This window comes from Mobula birostris, chromosome 16 (genome assembly GCF_030028105.1).
Source record: "Mobula birostris isolate sMobBir1 chromosome 16, sMobBir1.hap1, whole genome shotgun sequence".
NCBI classification, from domain to species: Eukaryota; Metazoa; Chordata; class Chondrichthyes; order Myliobatiformes; family Myliobatidae; genus Mobula; species Mobula birostris.
This window is the reverse complement of record NC_092385.1, coordinates 8420027-8440263: the sequence shown is the minus strand read 5'-3', so window position 1 is coordinate 8440263 and position 20237 is coordinate 8420027. Positions and strand designations below refer to the sequence as shown.

The following is a 20237-nucleotide window of genomic DNA, read 5'->3' as shown; positions in this document are numbered from 1 at the left end:
AGCATATCTACATGAAACATTGTTGCAGGAAAGCAGCATCCATTATCAAGGACCCTCACCACCCAAGTCTTGCTCTCTTCTCGCTGCTGCCATCAGGAAGAAGTTGGATGGTCTTTCATCAATTCTGTTATGATTATTATTCTATAGATTTATTGAGTACGCCCAGAAGAAAATGAATCTCAGGGTTGTATATGGTGACATATATGTACTTTACTTCGAACTTTGAAGTATAACCTTCTTTGTATGGGAGGCCTGGCATGTATACAGTGTCCCAGATGCTACCCCGAAGCATCCCTGCATTCTCTTCACAACTAACACTGGAATCTACCTTTGTCTCATCAACAAACTTGGATATATGACACTTTGTCCCTGCGTTTAGCCCTTACATACATATATAGTACATCATATATGCATAAACCTACCCACCATCAAGGACATACTGTATACAGAAAGGTGCCGGAAAAAGGCTAGTAACATCATGAAGGATCCTATCCTCCCTGCACATGGACTGGAGGAGGCTGCATAGTGTCCACACCAGGACCATGAGACCCAAATCTAGTGAGCAAATTTGGGCTCTGTAGCTAAGGAGGGATGTGCTGGCCCTGGAGGAGATCCAGTAGAGGTTTTCAAGAATGATCCCAGGGATGAAAGGGTTAACATATGAAGAATCTTTGGTGGCTCTGCACCTGAACTCCATAGTGAGGGAAGTGGGGGAATCTCACTGAAACTTACTGGATACCAAAAGGCCGAGAAAGGTGATCTGGAGAAGGTGATCCATTAGCAGGAGAGTATGTGATCTGAGGAGTCAGCTTCAGATGAGCGGGACATCCATTTAGAACTGGGATGAGGAGAAATTTCTTGAACTAGAGGGTGGTGAATCTATGCAATTAGTTGCAACAGAGGGTTGTGGAAGACAAGTTAATTGGTATTTTAAAGGCAGAGATTGATAGGTTCTTGATTGGTAAGAGGATTTAAGGGTATGGGGAGAAGGTAGGAAAATGGGGTTTGAAAAAATCAGCAATGATTTAAAAATGAAGGAGACTTGATGGACTAAATGGCTTAATTCTGCCCTATAACTTGTGTTTTTGTATTATTGATGACTCCTGTTTGTGAGGTTTCTGATGGGCAATCAGTATACTGGATAATTGACATTCTACAGTGTGTAAATGCTGAAGGAAATGTTTGTAGAACCACTGATACTTCGATAACTTTTGGATTTCTTTACAATTCGTCAGATTTCACTCCTGAAGGAAGTGCTGGAGAGCCAAGTAGATGAGCGCCACAGGCCGACGGGGGAAAGGAGTCCGAGGGGGGAGAAAGGAGACAAGGGAGAAAGAGGCCAGAAAGGAAGCGAGGTAATGTGCCGCTTTATCAGACTGGTGGTCCACAAACAAGAAGCTTAAGCTTTAGAATGTATCGGTCCTTACACCGAACTTGGGCTGCATTGTAGTTATGGTTCCGTGTTTATCCAATTTATTTGTGTTCCTTCCCCATTAAAGAGGGGTTGTGCTGGTGGTGCAGTGTTGTCCACGCCCGGACTTAAGAACAAGAGTCCCGGGTTCGAATCTGGCCGGCTCCTTGTACGCTTTCCACCCATGCTGGGTTGAGCGTCGAGCTAGCAACTCGACCTTGTAAAACAGACAAATACTAAAGAAATGGCAAGGTTACTGCCCAATGCAAGGTGTTGGGAGGAACTTTACTTACCCATTAAAGGTAAATTATTTTTATTGCAAAAGTGCATTTACTGATAATGGCATTTCTTCAGTTGTGAATGACTTTATTAATGGTGAAGAAACAATTAAAGTTGGGAAAGAAATGTTAACCTTGCCACCAATGCCCACAATTAATATTACAGTTATGCTGAATATTTGCTTTATACCTTGTGTCTGCTTTCAGTGGTGTTCTCCAGCACCTAATATAGCCACATTTAATATGGACCACTGCATACATTGCTGGGGTGTGGTACATAGAACATAGAAATTTATAGCACATTACAAGCCCTTCAGTCCACAATGCTGTGCCTACCAATTTTATTTATTATTATTTTATAGAGATACAACATGAAATAGCCTCTTCCAGCCCTTCGAGCCATGCAACCCAGCAACTCCCGAGTTAACCCTCGCCTAATTTACAATTTACAATGACCAATTCCCCAACCAACTGGTGCGTCTTTGGACTATGGGCGAAAAAAACTAGAGCACCTGGAGGAAACTCGCACGGTCACAGACAGAACGTACAAACTCCTTACTGGTAGTGGCAGGAATTGAACCCAGATCACCTGTACGATATGCTAGCCATTATGCTACCATGCCGTCCACAAGTGTCCATCTGCAGTAATATCTATTTCAGGAATACCAGCTGCACAAATAGAACTTCATCTGCTGCTGTACGTGCAATAGAGTAGTGGTAGAGAGCTAGTGCAGACATCAAGAGGCCAAATGGCATTCTCCATTTGGAAACACTTGGCAATTGTCCATGAGTTTCACTGAGGTGAATTGAATGAAATTTTAGGAGAATTTTAGAATCATTAGGCAGTGAAAGAGGCCACTCATCTCCCTGAATCCAAGGCAAGTCTTTGAATAGCATGCACTCAGACCCTCATCCTACTCATTCTCAGCAGAGTCATGGAAAAATACAGCACAGAAACAGGCCCTTCAGCCCATCTAGTCTGTGCCAACTGTTTAAACTGCCAACTCCCATCGACCAACACTGGAATCATAGCTCTCCATATCCTTTACCATCCACGTGCCCATCCAAACTTTTCTTAAATCGAGCTTGCATGCACCACTTGTGCTGGCAGCTCGTTCCACACTCTCACCACCCTCTGAGTGAAGAAGTTTCCCTTCATGTACCACTTAAACTTTTCACCTTTCGCCTTTAACCCATGACTCATGGTTGTAGTCCCACCCAACCTGTGGAAAAAGCCTGCTTGCATTTACCCGATCTATACCCCTCATAATTTTGTATATCTCTATCAAATCTCCCCTCAGTCTTCTACGTTTAAGAATTAAAGTCCTAACAATTCAATCTTTCCATAGGTGCTACCTGGCTTGCTGAGTTACTTCAGAATTTTGTGTGTGTTGCTTTGGATTTCCAGCATCTGCAGATTTTTTTGGTGTGTGAGTTCTAGGATGTGCCCTGGAATGGCCATTGATGGGACCTGGTCTTCCTGAGAAGCCATCATCGTGAGCACCCAGTGTAATTCCATCACACAAACTGCCAGCATCTCACCTCATTCCTTGCCATTTCCAGTTTGTCCTTGGTCTGACATGGTGGAGAGCAGTGAGGTAGTTCAAATCACTCACACTCGATGCCAGAGGGAAGGAAAGCTTCACCCGACCCTTCCTGCTTATGGATATGTTAAGACAAACTCCAACAAGGACCAGAGTCATTTTGTTCTAAGTAAGCTGAATAATGTGAACGAGAGTTTGAACTGGAGTTCCTTTCTTTTCCTTTCAAAAGCAATATAGCATGAAATTGACCAATGGAGGGAGAGTCAGTCCAGATGAAAGGTCATGACCTAACTGTCCAATTCCCTGCATAGATGGTGCCTGAGCCAACAGCTCCTTTAGCATTTTGTGTGTTGCTCTTAAATTGACAAATATTAGATTTCCTCTAAGCAAGACATCTGTTAATCAGAGGGAAAATTGATGCCATATAGTAATTGATCAAAAGGTTCTAATCCTTTCACTTTCCTTTTGCAGGGAACGATTGGGTTTCCAGGAGAAAAAGGAAGCAAAGGAAGCCAAGGTTCTCCCGGACCTGAGGGTCCTCCTGGCCGCGCAGTGTTTGAGCGAGGGCCAGAGGGCCCTCCGGGTCTGTCCGGAGAACCCGGAAAGCCCGGAATCCCAGGATTGCCAGGTCGGGCTGGAGAGAAAGGGGAGCCTGCATCGCCAGGAGAGAAGGTTAGTGAGGAAGCCAAAGATGCTTTCCCTCGGCCCGTTCTCTTCCTTCTCTGTGGGTCTGCTCTTCCTGAATCACCAAAGAAAGCAATGTAGACGTTCCAGATGCAGCCTGAAAGTGTTAACGTGCTTCCAGTGTGATGCACTATCAATTACTCCAAAAGACTGGAAGTAGAGTAAATACTGAAGGGCTCTTATTAACAGTAAAATGGATCCACGTCCATGCTGTATGTTTGTCCTGGGCTGAGGGAGGAGCAGTGACACAATCGTCTTTCTTCAGGGGTCTGTGGGAGGAGCCACAGGAGCAGTCAGCAGCTGGGCATGTCCAGTCATGTCCAGACAGGTAACTCAGTTACAACCTATATACATGGTTTACCATACAGTGCCAACATAGTATGCCCACAATGCACTACCTTAAACCAATACATCTTTGGGACATTGGACAAGACCTGAGCATGCTGTCACAGGTGAACGTACAGATTCCTTACAGACAGCGGTGGGAATTGTACTGGGAATCACTGGCACTGTAAAATGTTATGCTAACTGCTTGGTAGTAATATCTTGTCTAAAAGTAATCTATTTTTCTCTTGGTTACAGGGGAACAAAGGGGATAAAGGTGACCGAGGAGAGTCAGTAAGTACTGAAGTTCCGCAGGAATGTTAGTGTTCCACAGTATTTAGAGTGAGTTGGAGGATGTCAGACCTTGCCACAGTTATATGTTCTCTGTCACATATTGAAATTAAAGGCATCCGTTAGTCTTGGGAGACCATGGACCTGCGCCTGGAAAGTCTTCACTCTCCAGGGCGCAGGCCTGGGCAAGGCTGTATGGAAGACCAGCAGTTGCCCATGCTGCAGGTCTCCCCTCTCCACGACACTGATGTTGTCCAAGGGAAGGGCATTAGGACCCATACGGCTTGGCACCAGTGTCGTCGCAGAGCAATGTGTGATTAAGTGCCTTGCTCAAGGACACAACACGTTCCCTCGGCTGGGGCTCGAACTCACGACCTTCAGGTAACTAGTCCAATGCCTTAACCACTTGGCCACATGCCCACACATATTGAAATATGCCCAGTTATTTTACACAGGAGAGGTGGGACCAGAAACTGGGAGCAAGAGGTGTTAGCTAACCGAAAATATAAGGTGAAGGAGGTAAGGATTTTAGCGATGGAGACAGCAGTGGAAAAGGGAAGATATCCAGAAATAGAATTCAAGAGAGCTTCACATTGATGGGCCAAATGGCCTACATCTTATGGTCTTATCTGGTGCTGAATTTTCTCAACTTGACCAGCACACGGGGACCTTTCTTCACCCAACTGAAGTATCTTTGTGTGATTGAGCAAAGTAGGTTGTAGTGTCAGTAACCTCCTTGAAGTCCCTCCAAATCATTATCCATGTTGACTTCAAACTTAGAGTCTAGCTGAAACTGTATTTAAATCAGCCTGCGTGAGGACAAGCTTGTTTCAGCGTATGTTTTTTTCTCATTATTAATGATTTCTACTCCCATTCCAGGGGCGAGATGGTCTTCCAGGTGAAAGAGGTCTTCCCGGGCCCATGGTAATTATCGTAACCATTTAATTTATCTAACTAAATGAAATATTTCTCTTCACGCTATTACTCGTTAGTCAATTAGGACCTTAACATTAATGACTTCCACTGATCTTTGTTGTGGTTAGAGTGACAGTGTTTGAACATCACCTTCTGAAAAGGCTCTGTATATTTACACAACACAATTGGGAAATATTTTCTGCTAGTGGTCCATACACATCCATAGGTCCCTCAAAGTTGCTGTACAAGTTGATAGGGTTGTCAAGAAGGCATATGGTGTGTTGGCCCTCATTAGTTGGGGGTTTAAGTTCAAGAACCATGAGGTAATGTTGCACGAACTCAGCAGGCCAAGCAGCATCTATGGAAAAGAGTACTGTCGATGTTTCGGACTGCTGAAGGGTCTCAGCCTGAAATGTCGACTGTACTCTTTTCCATAGATGCTGCTTGGCCTGCTGAGTTCCTCCAGCATTTTGTGCGTGTTGCTCTGGATTTCCAGCATCTGCAGACTTTCTCTTGTAGGTCATGTTGCATCTCCAGTCACCTCGTTTATAGGAAGGATATGGAAGCTTTAGAGAGAGTGCAAGGAGATTTACCAGGATGCTGTGTGGATTGGAGAGCATGTCTTATGAGATCAGGTTGAGGGAGCTAGAGCTTTTCTCTTTAGAGTGAAGGAGCATGAGAGATGACTTGATAGAGGTGTATCAGATAAGAGGCATAGATCATGGGGACCGCCAGAAACTTCTTCCTAGGGTGGAAATGGCTGATACAAGGGGAAATAATTATAAAATGACCAGAGGAACGTATAGGGGAGATATCACAGATAGTTTTTTTAACAGAGTGGTGCATGTATGGAACACCCTGCCAGAGTTGTGGTAGGGGCAGAAACAGTCGGCACATGTAAGAGACTCTTAGGTAAGCACGTAGAGTGTTAGAAAAATGGAGGGCGATGAGGGAGGGAAGGGTTAGGTTGATCTCAAGAGCAGGTTAAAAGGTCAACACGACATCAAGGCTGAAGTGCTTGTACTGTGCTGTAATGTTCTACTTTCTGCTAGTGAGGAAAGGTGAAAATGGATTCCTTTCTGCAGACCACACAGCATTTTGACAACAGAAAGGAAGAGAGGATGCTCTTTTGCACCATCAGTCCTGTGATATCTCTCTGATATTGGAGCGGATCATTGAGATTGGAAATTGGTTTATTATTGTCACACGTACTGAGGTACAGTGAAAGACTTGTATTGCGTGCCGTTCACACAGATCAAATCATTACGCATTGAGGAAGAACAAGGTAAACCAATAACAATGCAGGATAAAGTGTTACAGCCACAGAGAAAGTGCAGTGCAGGTAAACAATAAAGTGCCAGATCATAACGAGCAAGAGTGTGAGATCAAGAGGCCATCTTATCATAGTAAAGATCCACTTAACAGTCTTGTCATGGAAGGGTAGAAACTTTCATGACAAAACTGTTTTGAGTCACTGCTTTGAGCCTGATGGTGCGTGCTTTCAGGCTTTTGTATCTTCTGCCCACTAGGAGAGGGGAGAAGAGAAAATGTCCTGGATGGGTGGTGTTTTTGATTATGTCGGCTGCTATACTGAGGCAGCGAGAAGTATAGACGAAGTCCATAGAGGGGAGGCTGACTTCAGAGCCACTGAGCTACATCCACAACTCTGCAGTTTCTTGCAATCACGTGTAGAGCAGTTGCTGTACCAAGCTATTATAGGATGAGCTCTATAGTGCACCAATGCAAAATGGTAAGGGTTGACAGAGACATGCCAAATTTCTTCATAATTCTGAGGAAGAAGAGGCATTGGTGATCACGTTGCAGTCTTTGCAGAGTTTGGAACAGAGAAAAAGAGAAGTTCTCTGATGGGAAGGAAAGAGAATAAATGTGATGGATGTAATTGGTATCAATTGTCTTGGACAGAGCTGGTCTATTGGGCCACAAGGAGTCAATACTAGCTGGATCTCAAACAGATATCTTTTCAGTAAGGAAAAATGATAGATTATTTATGGATTGTTTAACCATTTTCTGTCATCCTATACTCAGGGTGTCAGGCCAGAACCAACTGCCGGACTTCCTGGAGAAAGAGGGCTTCCAGGGCCTCAGGGAGCAAAGGTCAGTATTGGTACAGCAAGTGCCAGGGTTGGGAAGTTCAGAGCCCACCTTTGGCATGTTGGATAAGTTAATTTTCCCAGAAATAATCTGGTCTAAAGATATCTTTATGCTGTGGCCATCACTTTCCTGACTTGACATACAAAAAACATGTGAAAGGTTGGTTATGGCTATGTTTACAAGGCAACTCTGACACCTTTGAATTCTGGCCCTTGATTGGCTCAATGCAAGAGCCTTGTTGTTCAGTTCTCAGACAAACAAAGGCCAGTTTATATAAAACAAATTCAATGTAAAATGGCTCCCAAGATCACGAGGCGGAGGAAATCAGGTTTAAGCGAAAGGAGCTAAAATATTTATTTAAGAAATATTAATTAGAAATGCATACTCTTCAAAAATTTGCAAAACTAAGAGAAGAGCAGTAGTGAGAATGTAAGGTACTTACTGCCCATTATGCCACAGGTGCTTAGGGCAGCAATGAAGGTCCTCCATCTCTGGCGGTGTTCAGGGCTTCCTTCATCATGTCAGTAGCTTCCTCACGGTTTTCACTAGTGTCAGTCATGCAAATCTTGAATGGAAATTCAGGAATACCATCACACTCAAAAGTAGAAGGATTCTTTGTTGCTGTTTCCATAACAATTTTTTTTCACCAGACAGAGTTTTTAGCCCTAAGCTGAACCCCTCAACCTGGAGCACCGGTGGATCACTCTTAGTCTGGCCTCTACCCTTTGACCTGTTTGGCATGGGTTATGCTACCAAGAGCCAAAGCATAAAGCCCTGACTCCAGCCAGCATAGCTCTGTCAGTCATTAAGTCATGTAAGCCTCCAAACCCAATGACCAGGTTATGGTCCTCTTGGAGAGAGAATGTGAGGTACATACTGCAAAAGGCTCTTTCTGCTTCCAAACTAGCATTTGGATTACAAAGACATGGTTGACTTCACATTGGTCGTTAAGAGAAGCTAGACAGGTTGGGCTCAGCATACAGACTTTAGAAGTTACAAGGGAGACCTTATTCAAACATATGAGCTCCTAAGAGATCAGACATCATCTTGTAAGCCAATGAAATGATTCTTGATCTTTGAAATATGCAATTATCTCCACCTTACATATATCTAATGATCCAGTGTCAACAACTCTCAGGAGACAGAATCCCAAAGGTTCCTTACCCTTTGAGGGAATAAGTTACTACCCAGCTCAGTTTTACTTGACTGTTCCTTTATTTTGTAGCTCCCCCTTTTGTCCTGATGCAAAGTCACACCCCGAAACACCAACTATCCCTCTACATGCATAAATGCTGTCTGATCTGCTGAGTCCCTCCAGCTGTTTGCTTTTTGCTCCAGGTTCCAGCACCCATGGTCTTTCTTGTGCCTCCAAGATTCAAGGGAGGCTTTACAGAGCAGATGTTAAGATGCTTTCACTAGTGGGAGAGTTACAAACAAGGGGAGTGTAGCTTCAAAGTATTCTCTTCAAAGCCTTTACTCCCACTTCCTCTGCTGGAGAAGTCAGCTTGTGGTGTGGGGCATTTAACCTCACCCAAGTGGCCAATATCCATAGGCATCTCTGTGCCTTCTATAAAATTACAGAAGTCCACATAGACGTATCTAATCCAGTCTCTTATTCAACAGCCACGCACTTCTAGAACCAGTGGGTGAATAGCAATCAGGACAGAGACACAGAGAGATTATAGCTTTTCCAAAACCCCAGCCCCTTGATCGGAAAGTTGGGTTCATCACTATTCCCATCGTGTTCCCAAAGAGTTTGTTCACTGAAATGTTCCTTCCATAATTTGACCCTGTAATGGAGGCCACTATTAACTTAGTTTCTCTTTTACAGGGCGAACAAGGACCAACAGGACCAATTGGACCCAAAGGAGATAAGGTCTGAGTGTAGTAAGTTCCTTATGGTCTACTACTGTTACACAAAGACCATGAAATAATGTGTTCAAACTGACAAATGCTCACTTGGTGTACTATGAGCAGTTTTGGGTCCCCTATCTAAGAAAGGATGTGTGACTTTGGAGTGGATTCAAAGGAGGTTCACGAAAATGATTCCAGAATTGAAAAGCTTATTATATAAGGAGCATCTGATGGCTCTTGGCGTCTACTCACTGGAATTCAGAAGAACCGGGGGAGGGGGGGTTCACTGAAACCTATCAAGTGTCGAAAGGCCTCAATAGAGAGGATGTGGGGAAAATTCCACTTAGCGTGGTGATGAGGAGGAATTTCTTTAGCCGGAGAGTGGTGAATTGAGGAATTCGTTGCCACATGTGACTATGGAGGACAAGTCATTGGGTCTATTTAAGGCAGAGGTTGATAGATTCTTGATTAGTCAGGGCATGAAGGGATATAGGGAGAAGGCAGGAGACTGAAGCCAAGAGGGAAAATGGATCGGCCATGATGAAATGGTGGAGCAGACCTGATGGGCCAAAATGGCCTAATTCTGCTCCTTTTTGTCTTATAGTCTTAGGGTAAACATTGGACCTGCTTGTCTATAATGACCAAGTTTCCTAACAGAGCAAGACCAATTTGCCAGATTTCGGTCTCAAGTTTTCTTATTCACACTAACACCTTTTAAACGCTGTGATTGTACCCACATTTACCACTTCCCCCGGCAGTTTATTCCATCTACTCACCAACCTCTGAAAGAAGTTACCTCTCAGGTCCCTATTCCTCTCTGGTCTAGTATAAAATCTCATGACAGTAGATGAGGATTTCAATGTGATTAATGGATGATGAGATGCACCCTAGGTTGTGCTGGGACACCTCATCAGTGATGTAACCTGGGGTCATCACATGTTTTGGGTCTTTCAACATCAGACACTCTCACCCAGATGACCCAGCCAGGGTTGATCAGGCCCTGGCTAGTGTCCAAACAGCATTGGTCCATGGGTCATTCCCCTTCATCCATAGCCATCTGGAGACTTGCTCAGCAGTCTCTGTGATGGTCCTGAAGCCTCTTTCCTTTGCAGCCCCCTGAAATGCCAAGGAGAGACTAGGTTCTGCACAGCGAGCAGCCAGGAAAACCTCTACACCCCATCTCTATGGGCTCGTATTGTGCCCTCCACCCCTGTCTCTGGGACTGCTCTACTAGATCCTGGTATTCGGCTTTCTTATATAGCAACATAGAATACCTACAGCAAAATACAGGCCCTTCCGCCCACAAAGCTGTGCCGAACATGTCCTTACCTTAGAAATTACCTAGGCTTACCCATAGCCCTCTATTTTTCTGAGCTCCATGTACCTGTCCAAGAGTGTCTTAAAAGGCCTTATCGTATTCTCCTCCAGCACTGTAGCTGGCAGCCCATTCCACTCTGCATAAAAAAAAAACTTACCCCTGATATCTCCTCTGTACCTACTTCCAAGCACCTTAAAACTGTGCCCTCTTGTGTTAGCCATTTCAGCCCTGGGAAAAAGCCTCTGGCTATCCACATGATCAATGCCTCACATCATCTTATACACTTCTATCAGGTCACCTCTCATCCTCCGTTACACCAAGGAAAAAGGGCTGAGTACACTCAACCTATTCTCATAAGGCATGCTCCCCAATCCAGGCAACATCCTTACAATTGAATGCCTCCTCAATCCGGTCTTCCAGAGTCCCTATCATTTCTGCCATGACCATCTTTGAGTATATCCGGGAAAAAAATTTTTGCAATTGTTCTGACTACCAAGTATTGTGGAAAAAAAAAAGATCTTTTGAACCAGTGTAACGACGAAAAGTTATCTCAATTGGCTTGTAAATTGCCTCTGGAATATCCCATCAAACCATGAAGTTCAAGGGAAATAAAGACAGACGATAAATACTGGCTCCGCTAGGAGCCTCCTCGGGATGGTTCCAGAAATGATTGGTAATGCACACTGTACAGAAGATTTTTGAATGTTCTTGGCTAATGAGTAGAGGTGTTGTAATCAAAAAATCACTGTTGCAACTGTGTCAATAAAATTGTGCTTTTAATTGTAGGGTGACGCTGGAGCCAAAGGAGACAGAGGCGAAAGGGGTGAAATGGGTGTGAAAGGCAGGGACGGCATTCCAGTGAGTATTCACTGACGTAAGCAAGAATAAATCATGAAGTTATTACCGTGATACCATTATTCCTCTGATCATTATAATGAGAGAAACGTGTTTCATTTCCATGCAAAATGCTGGCGGAACTCAGCCTGTCAGGCAGAATCTATGGAAGAAAATCAGCAGCTGACGATTACGGCCGAGTCAGCCTAAATGCTGGCTGCTTACTTCTCATCCACAGACGCTGCCTGACCTGCTGAGTTCCTCCAGCACTTTGTGTGTGTGTGGGTGCTGCTCAAGCATTTGCAGTCACTTGTGTCTACACTCTCATTTCCAGCAAGTGTGATTTCTATTCAGTAATGGCAGTTTCATTACAATGTGATTGAATACGAGGCTGTGCATGCAGTGATTTTTGTATTGCAATCTTTCCCTGCCTCATCTATTGTAATTCAAACAATGCTGAGAGCCTGACAATTGACTGCCGTTATCTGTCAGACTACTGTGCCACTTGACTAAGGTGTGGTTTGTACAGGAAATGTTGGAAATGCTCAGTGACTCAGGTAGCATCTGAGAAAAAGGAGAAAAAAATAATGGTTCAATTCTGGGAGCCTTTGACAGAACAGAGAAAGAGCAAAAAATGAATTAGTTTCCAATAGGGGAAAGGTGAAGTACTCCCACGGTCCTGTTGAACAAATCACCCTAAAATTGTGCCTTCTTGAATTGGCCATGTCCACCCTAGGGAAAAAAGTAGCTGGCTGTCCACTCCATCCATGTCTCTTATCATCTTCTACACCTCTATCAATTCACCATTCGTCCTCCTTCAGTCCAAAGAGAAAACCCCGAGCTTCCTCAACCTATCCTCATAAAACTTCTTCTCCAATCCAAGCAGCATCCTGGTAAATCTCCTCCACGCACCCTCCACGCTAAATCTTCCACATTCCCTTCCTATAATAAGATGATCAGAATTGAACACAGTGTTCCAAGAGTCTTATGGAGCTACAACATTGCCTAACCCAGTGGTTCCCAACCTTTTTTATGCCATGGACCAATACCATTAAGCAAGGGGTCTATGGACCCCAGGCTGGGAACCCCTGCCCTAACGGTTCTTTAATTCAATCCCATGACTAATGAAGGCCAATACAACTTAACTTTCTTAACCATCCAAAGTTAAAGAATCAATAGATACATGCTGGGAAATTGTTCAAATTGACCACAATCTTAATGTATGTTTGATGCAAGAGAACCTGCAGGTGCTGGAAGTCTTGAGCAACACACACAAAGTACCAGAGAAACTCAGCAAGTCAGGCAGCATCTCTGAAGGGGAATAAACAGTGGACATTTCAGGTCTTCATCAGAACTGAAAAAGAAGGGAACAGGAGCCAGAATAAGATGGTGGGGTAGGTGAAGAGTAAAAGCTGACTGGTGATAGGTGAGACCAGGTGAGGGAAAGGACTGCCGACTGTTTATTCCCCTCCATAGATGCTGCCATGATCTCTTTGTCAAAGAGATCTTGACAAAAGGATCATAGCAAGGATCCAGAAAGCCAGCCAGGCACTTGGAAAACTCCGTGTCAAAGTTCTGGAGCACAAGAGCATTCAGCTTTCACCCAAGCTCAAGGTGTACAAGGCTGTGGTCCTCACCTCTCTCCTGTACGGCTGCGAAACCTGGACCCTGTACCGCAGGCACATCAAACAGCTGGAGCAGTTTCACGTGCGCTCTCTGCGGTCGATCATGAGGATTCGATGGCAGGACCGAATCACCAACCGGGAAGTCCTTGACAGAGCCAACAGCACAAGCATTGAGGCAAAGATCCTCCAGGCCCAGCTACGCTGGACTGGCCACGTAATCTGCATGGGTGAAACAGGAATCCCCAGGCAGCTGCTCTACGGTGAGCTTGAGCATGGCAGTCGCAATCAGGGCCGCTCCAAAAAAAAGTTTCAAAGACAATCTGAAATCGTACATCAAATGGGCAGACCTCCGGCCTCGACAGCTTGAGGAGTCCGCAGCCGACAGGGCTGCGTGGCGCACCCTGACCAGAAAAGCTGCGTCTGGCTTTGAGGATGACCGAAATCAACGCCTTGCAGCAGCACGAGACCGACGCCACAAAGCTGTGTATGCACCTGTTCTAACAACCGCCATTCCACGTCCAACCTGCAACCGCATGTGTGCTTCGGCCTGCGGCCTCCGAGGCCACCTCCGTATCCACAGACAACTGCACAATGTTTAGTCTTCCTCGGACCCCGAGAGACAACCACCACCAGATGCTGCCTGACGCGCTGAATTCCTCCGGCATTTTGTGTATACTAGTGAACATTAGACTTGCTTCCTTTGTTCTCTTATATGGTATTGCAGCAGCTGTAGTGCTGACTCCTGACCGGATTTGCAAAGGGAAGGGCTGGGAAACTTGGCCAGCTGACTGATTCTCACTGCCCCCATCTTGCCTTGCAGGGAAACCCAGGGGAACAGGGACCTCCAGGATTAGAAGGAAAACCAGTAAGTAACTCTCACAATGAGTAGGAAAGTCACATTATTTATGAACTTGTGGGGCTGAAATTGTGCGCTGCACATGTTTTATTCACAGCACTGGTTCATCTTGAGATTCCTTAGCCAATGTTTTAGCAAAGATGAGAACATTTAAGTCAGCCCCTCTCATTACCCTTGTTAAAACAGAAGTTAACTTTCACACCAACAGCTACACTGTCTCTCCGGCAACATTTCGTCCTGCAGCTGGGTATCATTGGACTCCAAAGCAATTCAATGCAATTCCTTTCTCCAGACCAGGGATAGATTTATACTGACACCTGCCTCAAAATTGGACACATTTGCACCAATTTTTTATTGTGTAAAATGGGCATGAATGTTTTGTGCAAGTCTTAACCCGATTGCAACTATTTCTAGTTGGGAGTTTGGGCAGGTACTGTTGGGAATGATGCAATTAAAGCCGGTGTAATTTCCCCAGCACTGTTTGTGCAGGTGATGGTGTTATCAACATGAGCACCACTCACTTCTTCGTTACTAATGAAGCTGATGTGAAAATGTGCATTGTTTTGATATAAATTCAGAGAGATGAAATATCAACAACTTCTTCACTTAGTATCCTCGTCATCTGAAAGGCCACAGACTCCCGGCTCCTGTGGAAGGGCAGCTTGCTGAGTAAGCCTGGTTCATATCAAGGGAATGTCACGTTTATACACTCAAAGAAAACCGACAGTATATCCCAGTGCAGTCTAGCCACCAATCAGCAGCACCTTCATTGTACTGCTGATGGTTACAAGAGCGGCAACAGTAAAATCTGCTCCAATTGGCTGAAGTTGTCCCTTGCACACTGGCGCTGAACACATTCTCCTCTCTAGCCAACGGGGTGACTATTGATGGGTTTGATAATCAATTTGTGTTGATATGTGAACTATGTATTAGACTGCTAATTCCATGTAGACCCTTCTGCAGATAATTACAGTCATACATTTTGTTTTACTGTTTTGATGACATAAAGTTGTTTACAATAGGTGGCTTGGCAGAGGCCACTTATTTCCGCTTCTTTCAATCCAACAAGACCCATCTGGATTCGTGTTCTGTGTTCTCAACGCTTGTTTGATAGCTGTGTGTCTTTTGTTACATATTCTCCATGTGTAAAACCTCATCCTGTCCTGTTAACTCCCCAGCATAATTCAGGCCTGTCATTCGGTGATGTTACCATGTTGATGGCTTAAGGAGCCAATATCACCTGTGATTGTTAAATAATGAAAGATAATCTTGGTATGATTTCAAATTGTTTGGTGATTAAGTTGAGAATTCATGAGTCAAGTGGATTAATTCAGCAGTGACAGATTTGCTTTAACAGATGTGAAGCTATTTAATCGTGGTCTGGTAATAAAGCCACAGGTTGTATTTCCCTCTATCCTCATTTTGAATATTCTCGTGCCCTTTCTCTCTGTTCCAAAGTTTCCTTAAGCTGCCTCTCTCGGACTCTCATTTTCACAGCATCATAGCACAGGAACAGGCCCTTCGGCCCACCTAGTCCATGCCAAACTATTACTCTGCATACTCCCATCGACCTGAACCTGAACCACGGTCTTCTCTTCCATGTGCCTATCCAAATTTCTCTTAAATGTTGAAATCGAACCTGCATCCTCCATTTCCACTGGCAGCTCATTCCACACTCTCACCACCCTCTGTGAAGAAATTCCCTTTCATGGTCTCCTTACACATTTCACCTCTCACCATTAACCCATGACCTCTAGTTCGAGTCTCACCCAACCTCAGTGGAAAAAGCCTGCTTCTATTTACCCTATCCATATCCCTCTTGCCCCCATCTGTACTTATCTAAACATGAAAGATTCTGGAAATCCAGAATAACACATTAAATGCTGAAGGAACTCAGCAGGTCAGGCAGCATCTACGGAAGGGAATAAGAATGGACACTTTGGGCGAGATCATTCATTCAGGACTGGAAAGGAAGGAAGAAGAAGCCCTTCCACCTTCCCTCTTCCATTCACTACTGGCTCCACTCTGATCACTTCTCTTCTCCTCACTTACCTTTCACATTCCCCTGGTGCCACTCCTCCTTCCCTTTCTCACATCTCCAATCAGATTCCTCCTTCTTCAGCCTTTATTGTTTTCCACCTATAACCTCCCAGCTTCTTACTTCATCCCCTCCCCCTTCGCCCATCTGCACATCTATCACCTTCTAGCTTGTACTCCTTCCCTTATCCCAGCTTCTTGTTCTGGCTTCTTCCCCCTTCCTTTCTAATCCTGATGAAGGGTCTCGGCTCTAAACCTCGACTGTTTATTCCTCCTCATAGATGCTACTTGCCCTGTTGAGTTCCTCCAGCATTTTGCATCTATACTCATCTGTACCCCTCTCAGCCCTTGCTCTTTGGTTTCGATACCTCACCATCACAGTCTAGGCCTTTCAGTACTCAATATATTTCAGTGAGATCTAGGCCTTTCAATATTTGAGAGATTTCAATGAGATTCCACCCCCCCCCCCCCAACCCACCACCACCACCATTCTTCTAAACTGCAGCAAGTAGAGGCCTGGAGCCATCAAGCACTCTCATATGTTAACCCTTTCCCGCAACTAAAATTTATACATGAATAAGAAGTAAATGTTGCCGCCTTGGCATTTGTGAGGTAAAATTAGGAAATACATTCAAACACAATGACGTCTAACTTCCCACTTTTAAGCAAACCATTTTCTGTCTGTCGTTGTTGTCTTTTAACCACTTCTTTGTGTCCCAGCGAGTAATCTCTCGGGTGATAAGATTTTCATGTTGTTTGTTATGCTGTCATGTGTCATCTATTTTCTTAAATTCAGGGTCGACCAGGGTACAGAGGGCAATCTGGCCTTCCCGTAAGTAACTAAATTTGCCTTGGAGCATCAAGTGTATGGAACTGGTGCGAGATTGGATTCTAGGGCATTACCTGGACATCAACTCTGTCTGGCACTGATAGACTGTCATGTTTGTTCTGTCACGCACTAACAGTAATAACTCACTGTAAAGCCGGAACCATGAGACTGCAAAGCAGCTTCTGCTAGAGTGGCAGAGCCAATGTCACAGAATATTGAAGGCTTGCTCACTTAACCAGCTCCTGCCGCTGTATCGGGATGGTCCGTTTGTATGGTGTGGGCTGGGAAATGGGACTGGGACAGCAGCCAGCTCACTGGGATCACAGGCAGCAGCCCACCATAGCCTGCACAAAGGTGAGGTGGGGTGGGGGCGGAGGTACAACAGAGATGTTCAAAATTGCCAGGGTCTTTATCGAAGCAAGCAAGCAGTACAAGTGTGAAAGTAGATGGTGCCTCGCCTGTCATAATAATTAGCAAAAAGACCTGTAGGGACAGAAGAGAGACGAATATGTACTGAGGCATATCAGAATGAGTCATGAGGGGGTGGCATGATAGCACAGTGGTTACTTTACTTTACTTTATACTTTATTGTCACCAAACAATTGATACTAGAACGTACAATCATCACAGCGATATTTGATTTTGCGCTTCCCGCTCCCAGGATTACAAATATTAAATATTAAAAATAGTAAAAATTAGTAAATATTAAAATTTTAAATTATAAATCATAAATAGAAAATAGAAAAATGGAAAGTAAGGTAGTGCAAAAAAGCAGAGAGGCAGGTCCGGATATTTGGAGGGTACGGCCCAGATCCGGGTCAGGATCCGTTCAGCAGTCTTATCACAGTTGGAAAGAAGCTGTTCCCAAATCTAGCTGTACGAGTCTTCAAGCTCCTGAGCCTTCTCCCGGAGGGAAGAGGGACAAAAAGTGTGTTAACTGGGTGGGTCGTATCCTTGATTATCCCGACAGCACTGCTCCAACAGCGTGCGGTTAGCGCAACACCTTGCAGTACCAGCGACCCAGCTTCAATTCCCGCTGCTGGCTGCAAGGAATTGGTACGCTCTTCCCATGACCTCCTGGGTTTTCTCCGGATGCTCCGGTCTCCTCCCACACTCCGAAGACATAGAGGTTCGGGTTAGTAAGTTGTAGGCATGCTATATTGACACCAAAAACATGGCAACACTTTCAGGCATACATCCTCAGACTTAGTATATTTTTTAGGTTGTTTTGAGTTTCATCACGATAGTTTTGGGCACAGAGAGGGGAGCTCAGAGTCAGGTTAGTAGGCTAATTGGACACAGAGGTGTAATTGGGTGGGTAGTTTGTTGAGATGGACAGGCCTGTTACCCTGCTGTATCTCAAATAAACTAAATCGTCAAAGAGATGTACCGGAGACAGAGATTCTGCAGGTGCTAGAAATCTGGAGTAACACACAGAAAAGTTTGGAGGAAATAAGCAAGTTTGACAGCATCTGTGGAGGGAAATGAATAGTCATTGTTTTGGGCCAAAACGCTGCAACAGGACCATTGCAGTCCTGATGAAGAAGACATTGACACTTCCTTTCCGCAAACAGATACATACACTCAACAATTCAGGAACAGCTGCTTCCCCGCTGCCATCTGATTTCTGAATGGACATTGAACCCATGAACACTACCTCCCTACTTTTTTAAATTTCTATTTTTGCACTACTTATTTAATTTAACTATTTTATGCATATGTTAAAAAGCTAAATTAAGTGAGTATATAACCATATATACTTACTGTGATTCACATTTTTTCTATCAATATGTATTGCATTGTACTGCTGCTGCAAAGACAACACACTTCATGACACGTGCCAGTGATATTAAACCTGTTTCTGATTCTACCTGCTGAGATCCTCCGGAAGATTGTCCATTGCAAGGGGTTGTACTGGTTGGGAAGATCAAGAAAGAAAGATTAGTTTTGTTCGTCACATGTACATCTAGACATACAGTGAAGGGCATCACTTACGAACAAGCGTGAAGTGTGAGATTGCGATGTGGTTCCAATCCTGTCTGTCTGTCTCTATTTATGTCTTGTCAGAGGCCACACAATCTTACTTTGGTTGCCCATTTTGTCCAGCTTACATACAGCCTTGTAATTCACGTGTGTAGATTGCAGTTAGTGAGCCTGCTTTGCTTAGACAACATTCTCTCTTAACTTTTTGGCATGACTCAAATGTTTACAGGGACTGCCAGGCTTTCCTGGAATACTTGGCCGGCCGGTAGGTTTGCTTGCATTGCTTTTCACGACTGCGTCTACTTTCTGGCATGCAATAATACCGCTTCTTTATGCAGCTGGCTTCTCCATAACGAGAGCTTCGGCAGATATCGGAGTTACGCCTGCCTTTTGAAGGGGTGTGAGCAGTGGGAACGCGGGATGGAACAGCTCCCCTTGTCCAGTGGGAAGTTTGGTTACTGGTGTACTCTGGGGTTTGAACACGGGTCTGTCCTGGGTCAGCTGAATGCACCTGACATTGGAGTCAGGCTTAGAAATCCAAGATCTGAGATGAGGGAGAAATAAAAGAGTATTTCCATCTCTGACAAAAATCTACTGAACTTGATTTGTTTTATTGTTACATGTGCTTAAATACAGTGAAAAACTTGTCTTGCATACTGTTCATTCAGATCAAATCGTTACACAGTGCATTGAGGTAAAACAAGGGAAAGCAATAGCAGAAATGAGGTAGTTAGCAGTTAATGTAATGCTATTACAGCACCAGAGACCCGGGTTCAAATCCGTCACTGACTGTACACTCTCCCTGTGACCGCGTGGGTTTCCTCTGGGTGCTGGTTTACTTCCACATTTCAAAGACGTACCGGTTAGGAGGATAATTGGCCACATGGGTCTCATTATCTGATGTGGGCTTGTTGGGCAGATGAAGCAAGGCGAGATGTATCTTTGTTCACCTTTCCCATCCCCTCAACCTCTCCCTCCCTGCCTGGTTCCATCTGCCCATCAGTCACTTCTCCTCATCGGGTTCTACCTGTCACCTCGCAGCCTCTGCCTCACCCTTCCCTCATATCGGCAATCTTTCCTCTCCCCTTTCAGTGTCGATGCAGGGCATTGACCTGAAATGGCAGTATATACAAGCTTCCAGGAATGCTGTTTTACCCACTGGGTTTCTACAGCATTCTGCTTTCTGGTTCCAGCTGCTCTAGATTGTTAAGTCAAAGAGCAAGCACTTACTTGGGCCCTTAGCTCTACAGTGGAGCATCGGCCATCGATGACCTCCCGTCTCCATCATCCTCTGAAGTCTATGGGATGGTTGGAGTTCATCAATGCTTCTGCAAATCATTGC

The 20237-nt window shown here is 44.6% G+C and overlaps 1 protein-coding gene across 1 annotated transcript in view; it reads left to right on the top strand.

Moving 5' to 3' along the window:
* Positions 1 to 20237, top strand: part of col7a1l (collagen type VII alpha 1-like) — a 363635-nt gene that overhangs the window by 257713 nt on the left and 85685 nt on the right. The window contains exons 78-86 of the mRNA XM_072281015.1: positions 1236 to 1355; positions 3705 to 3905; positions 4500 to 4535; positions 5412 to 5456; positions 7494 to 7562; positions 9391 to 9435; positions 11518 to 11589; positions 14011 to 14055; positions 19125 to 19160. Coding sequence (XP_072137116.1) covers positions 1236 to 1355; positions 3705 to 3905; positions 4500 to 4535; positions 5412 to 5456; positions 7494 to 7562; positions 9391 to 9435; positions 11518 to 11589; positions 14011 to 14055; positions 19125 to 19160 — 669 coding nt within the window. The remainder of the gene's footprint in view (positions 1 to 1235; positions 1356 to 3704; positions 3906 to 4499; positions 4536 to 5411; positions 5457 to 7493; positions 7563 to 9390; positions 9436 to 11517; positions 11590 to 14010; positions 14056 to 19124; positions 19161 to 20237) is intronic.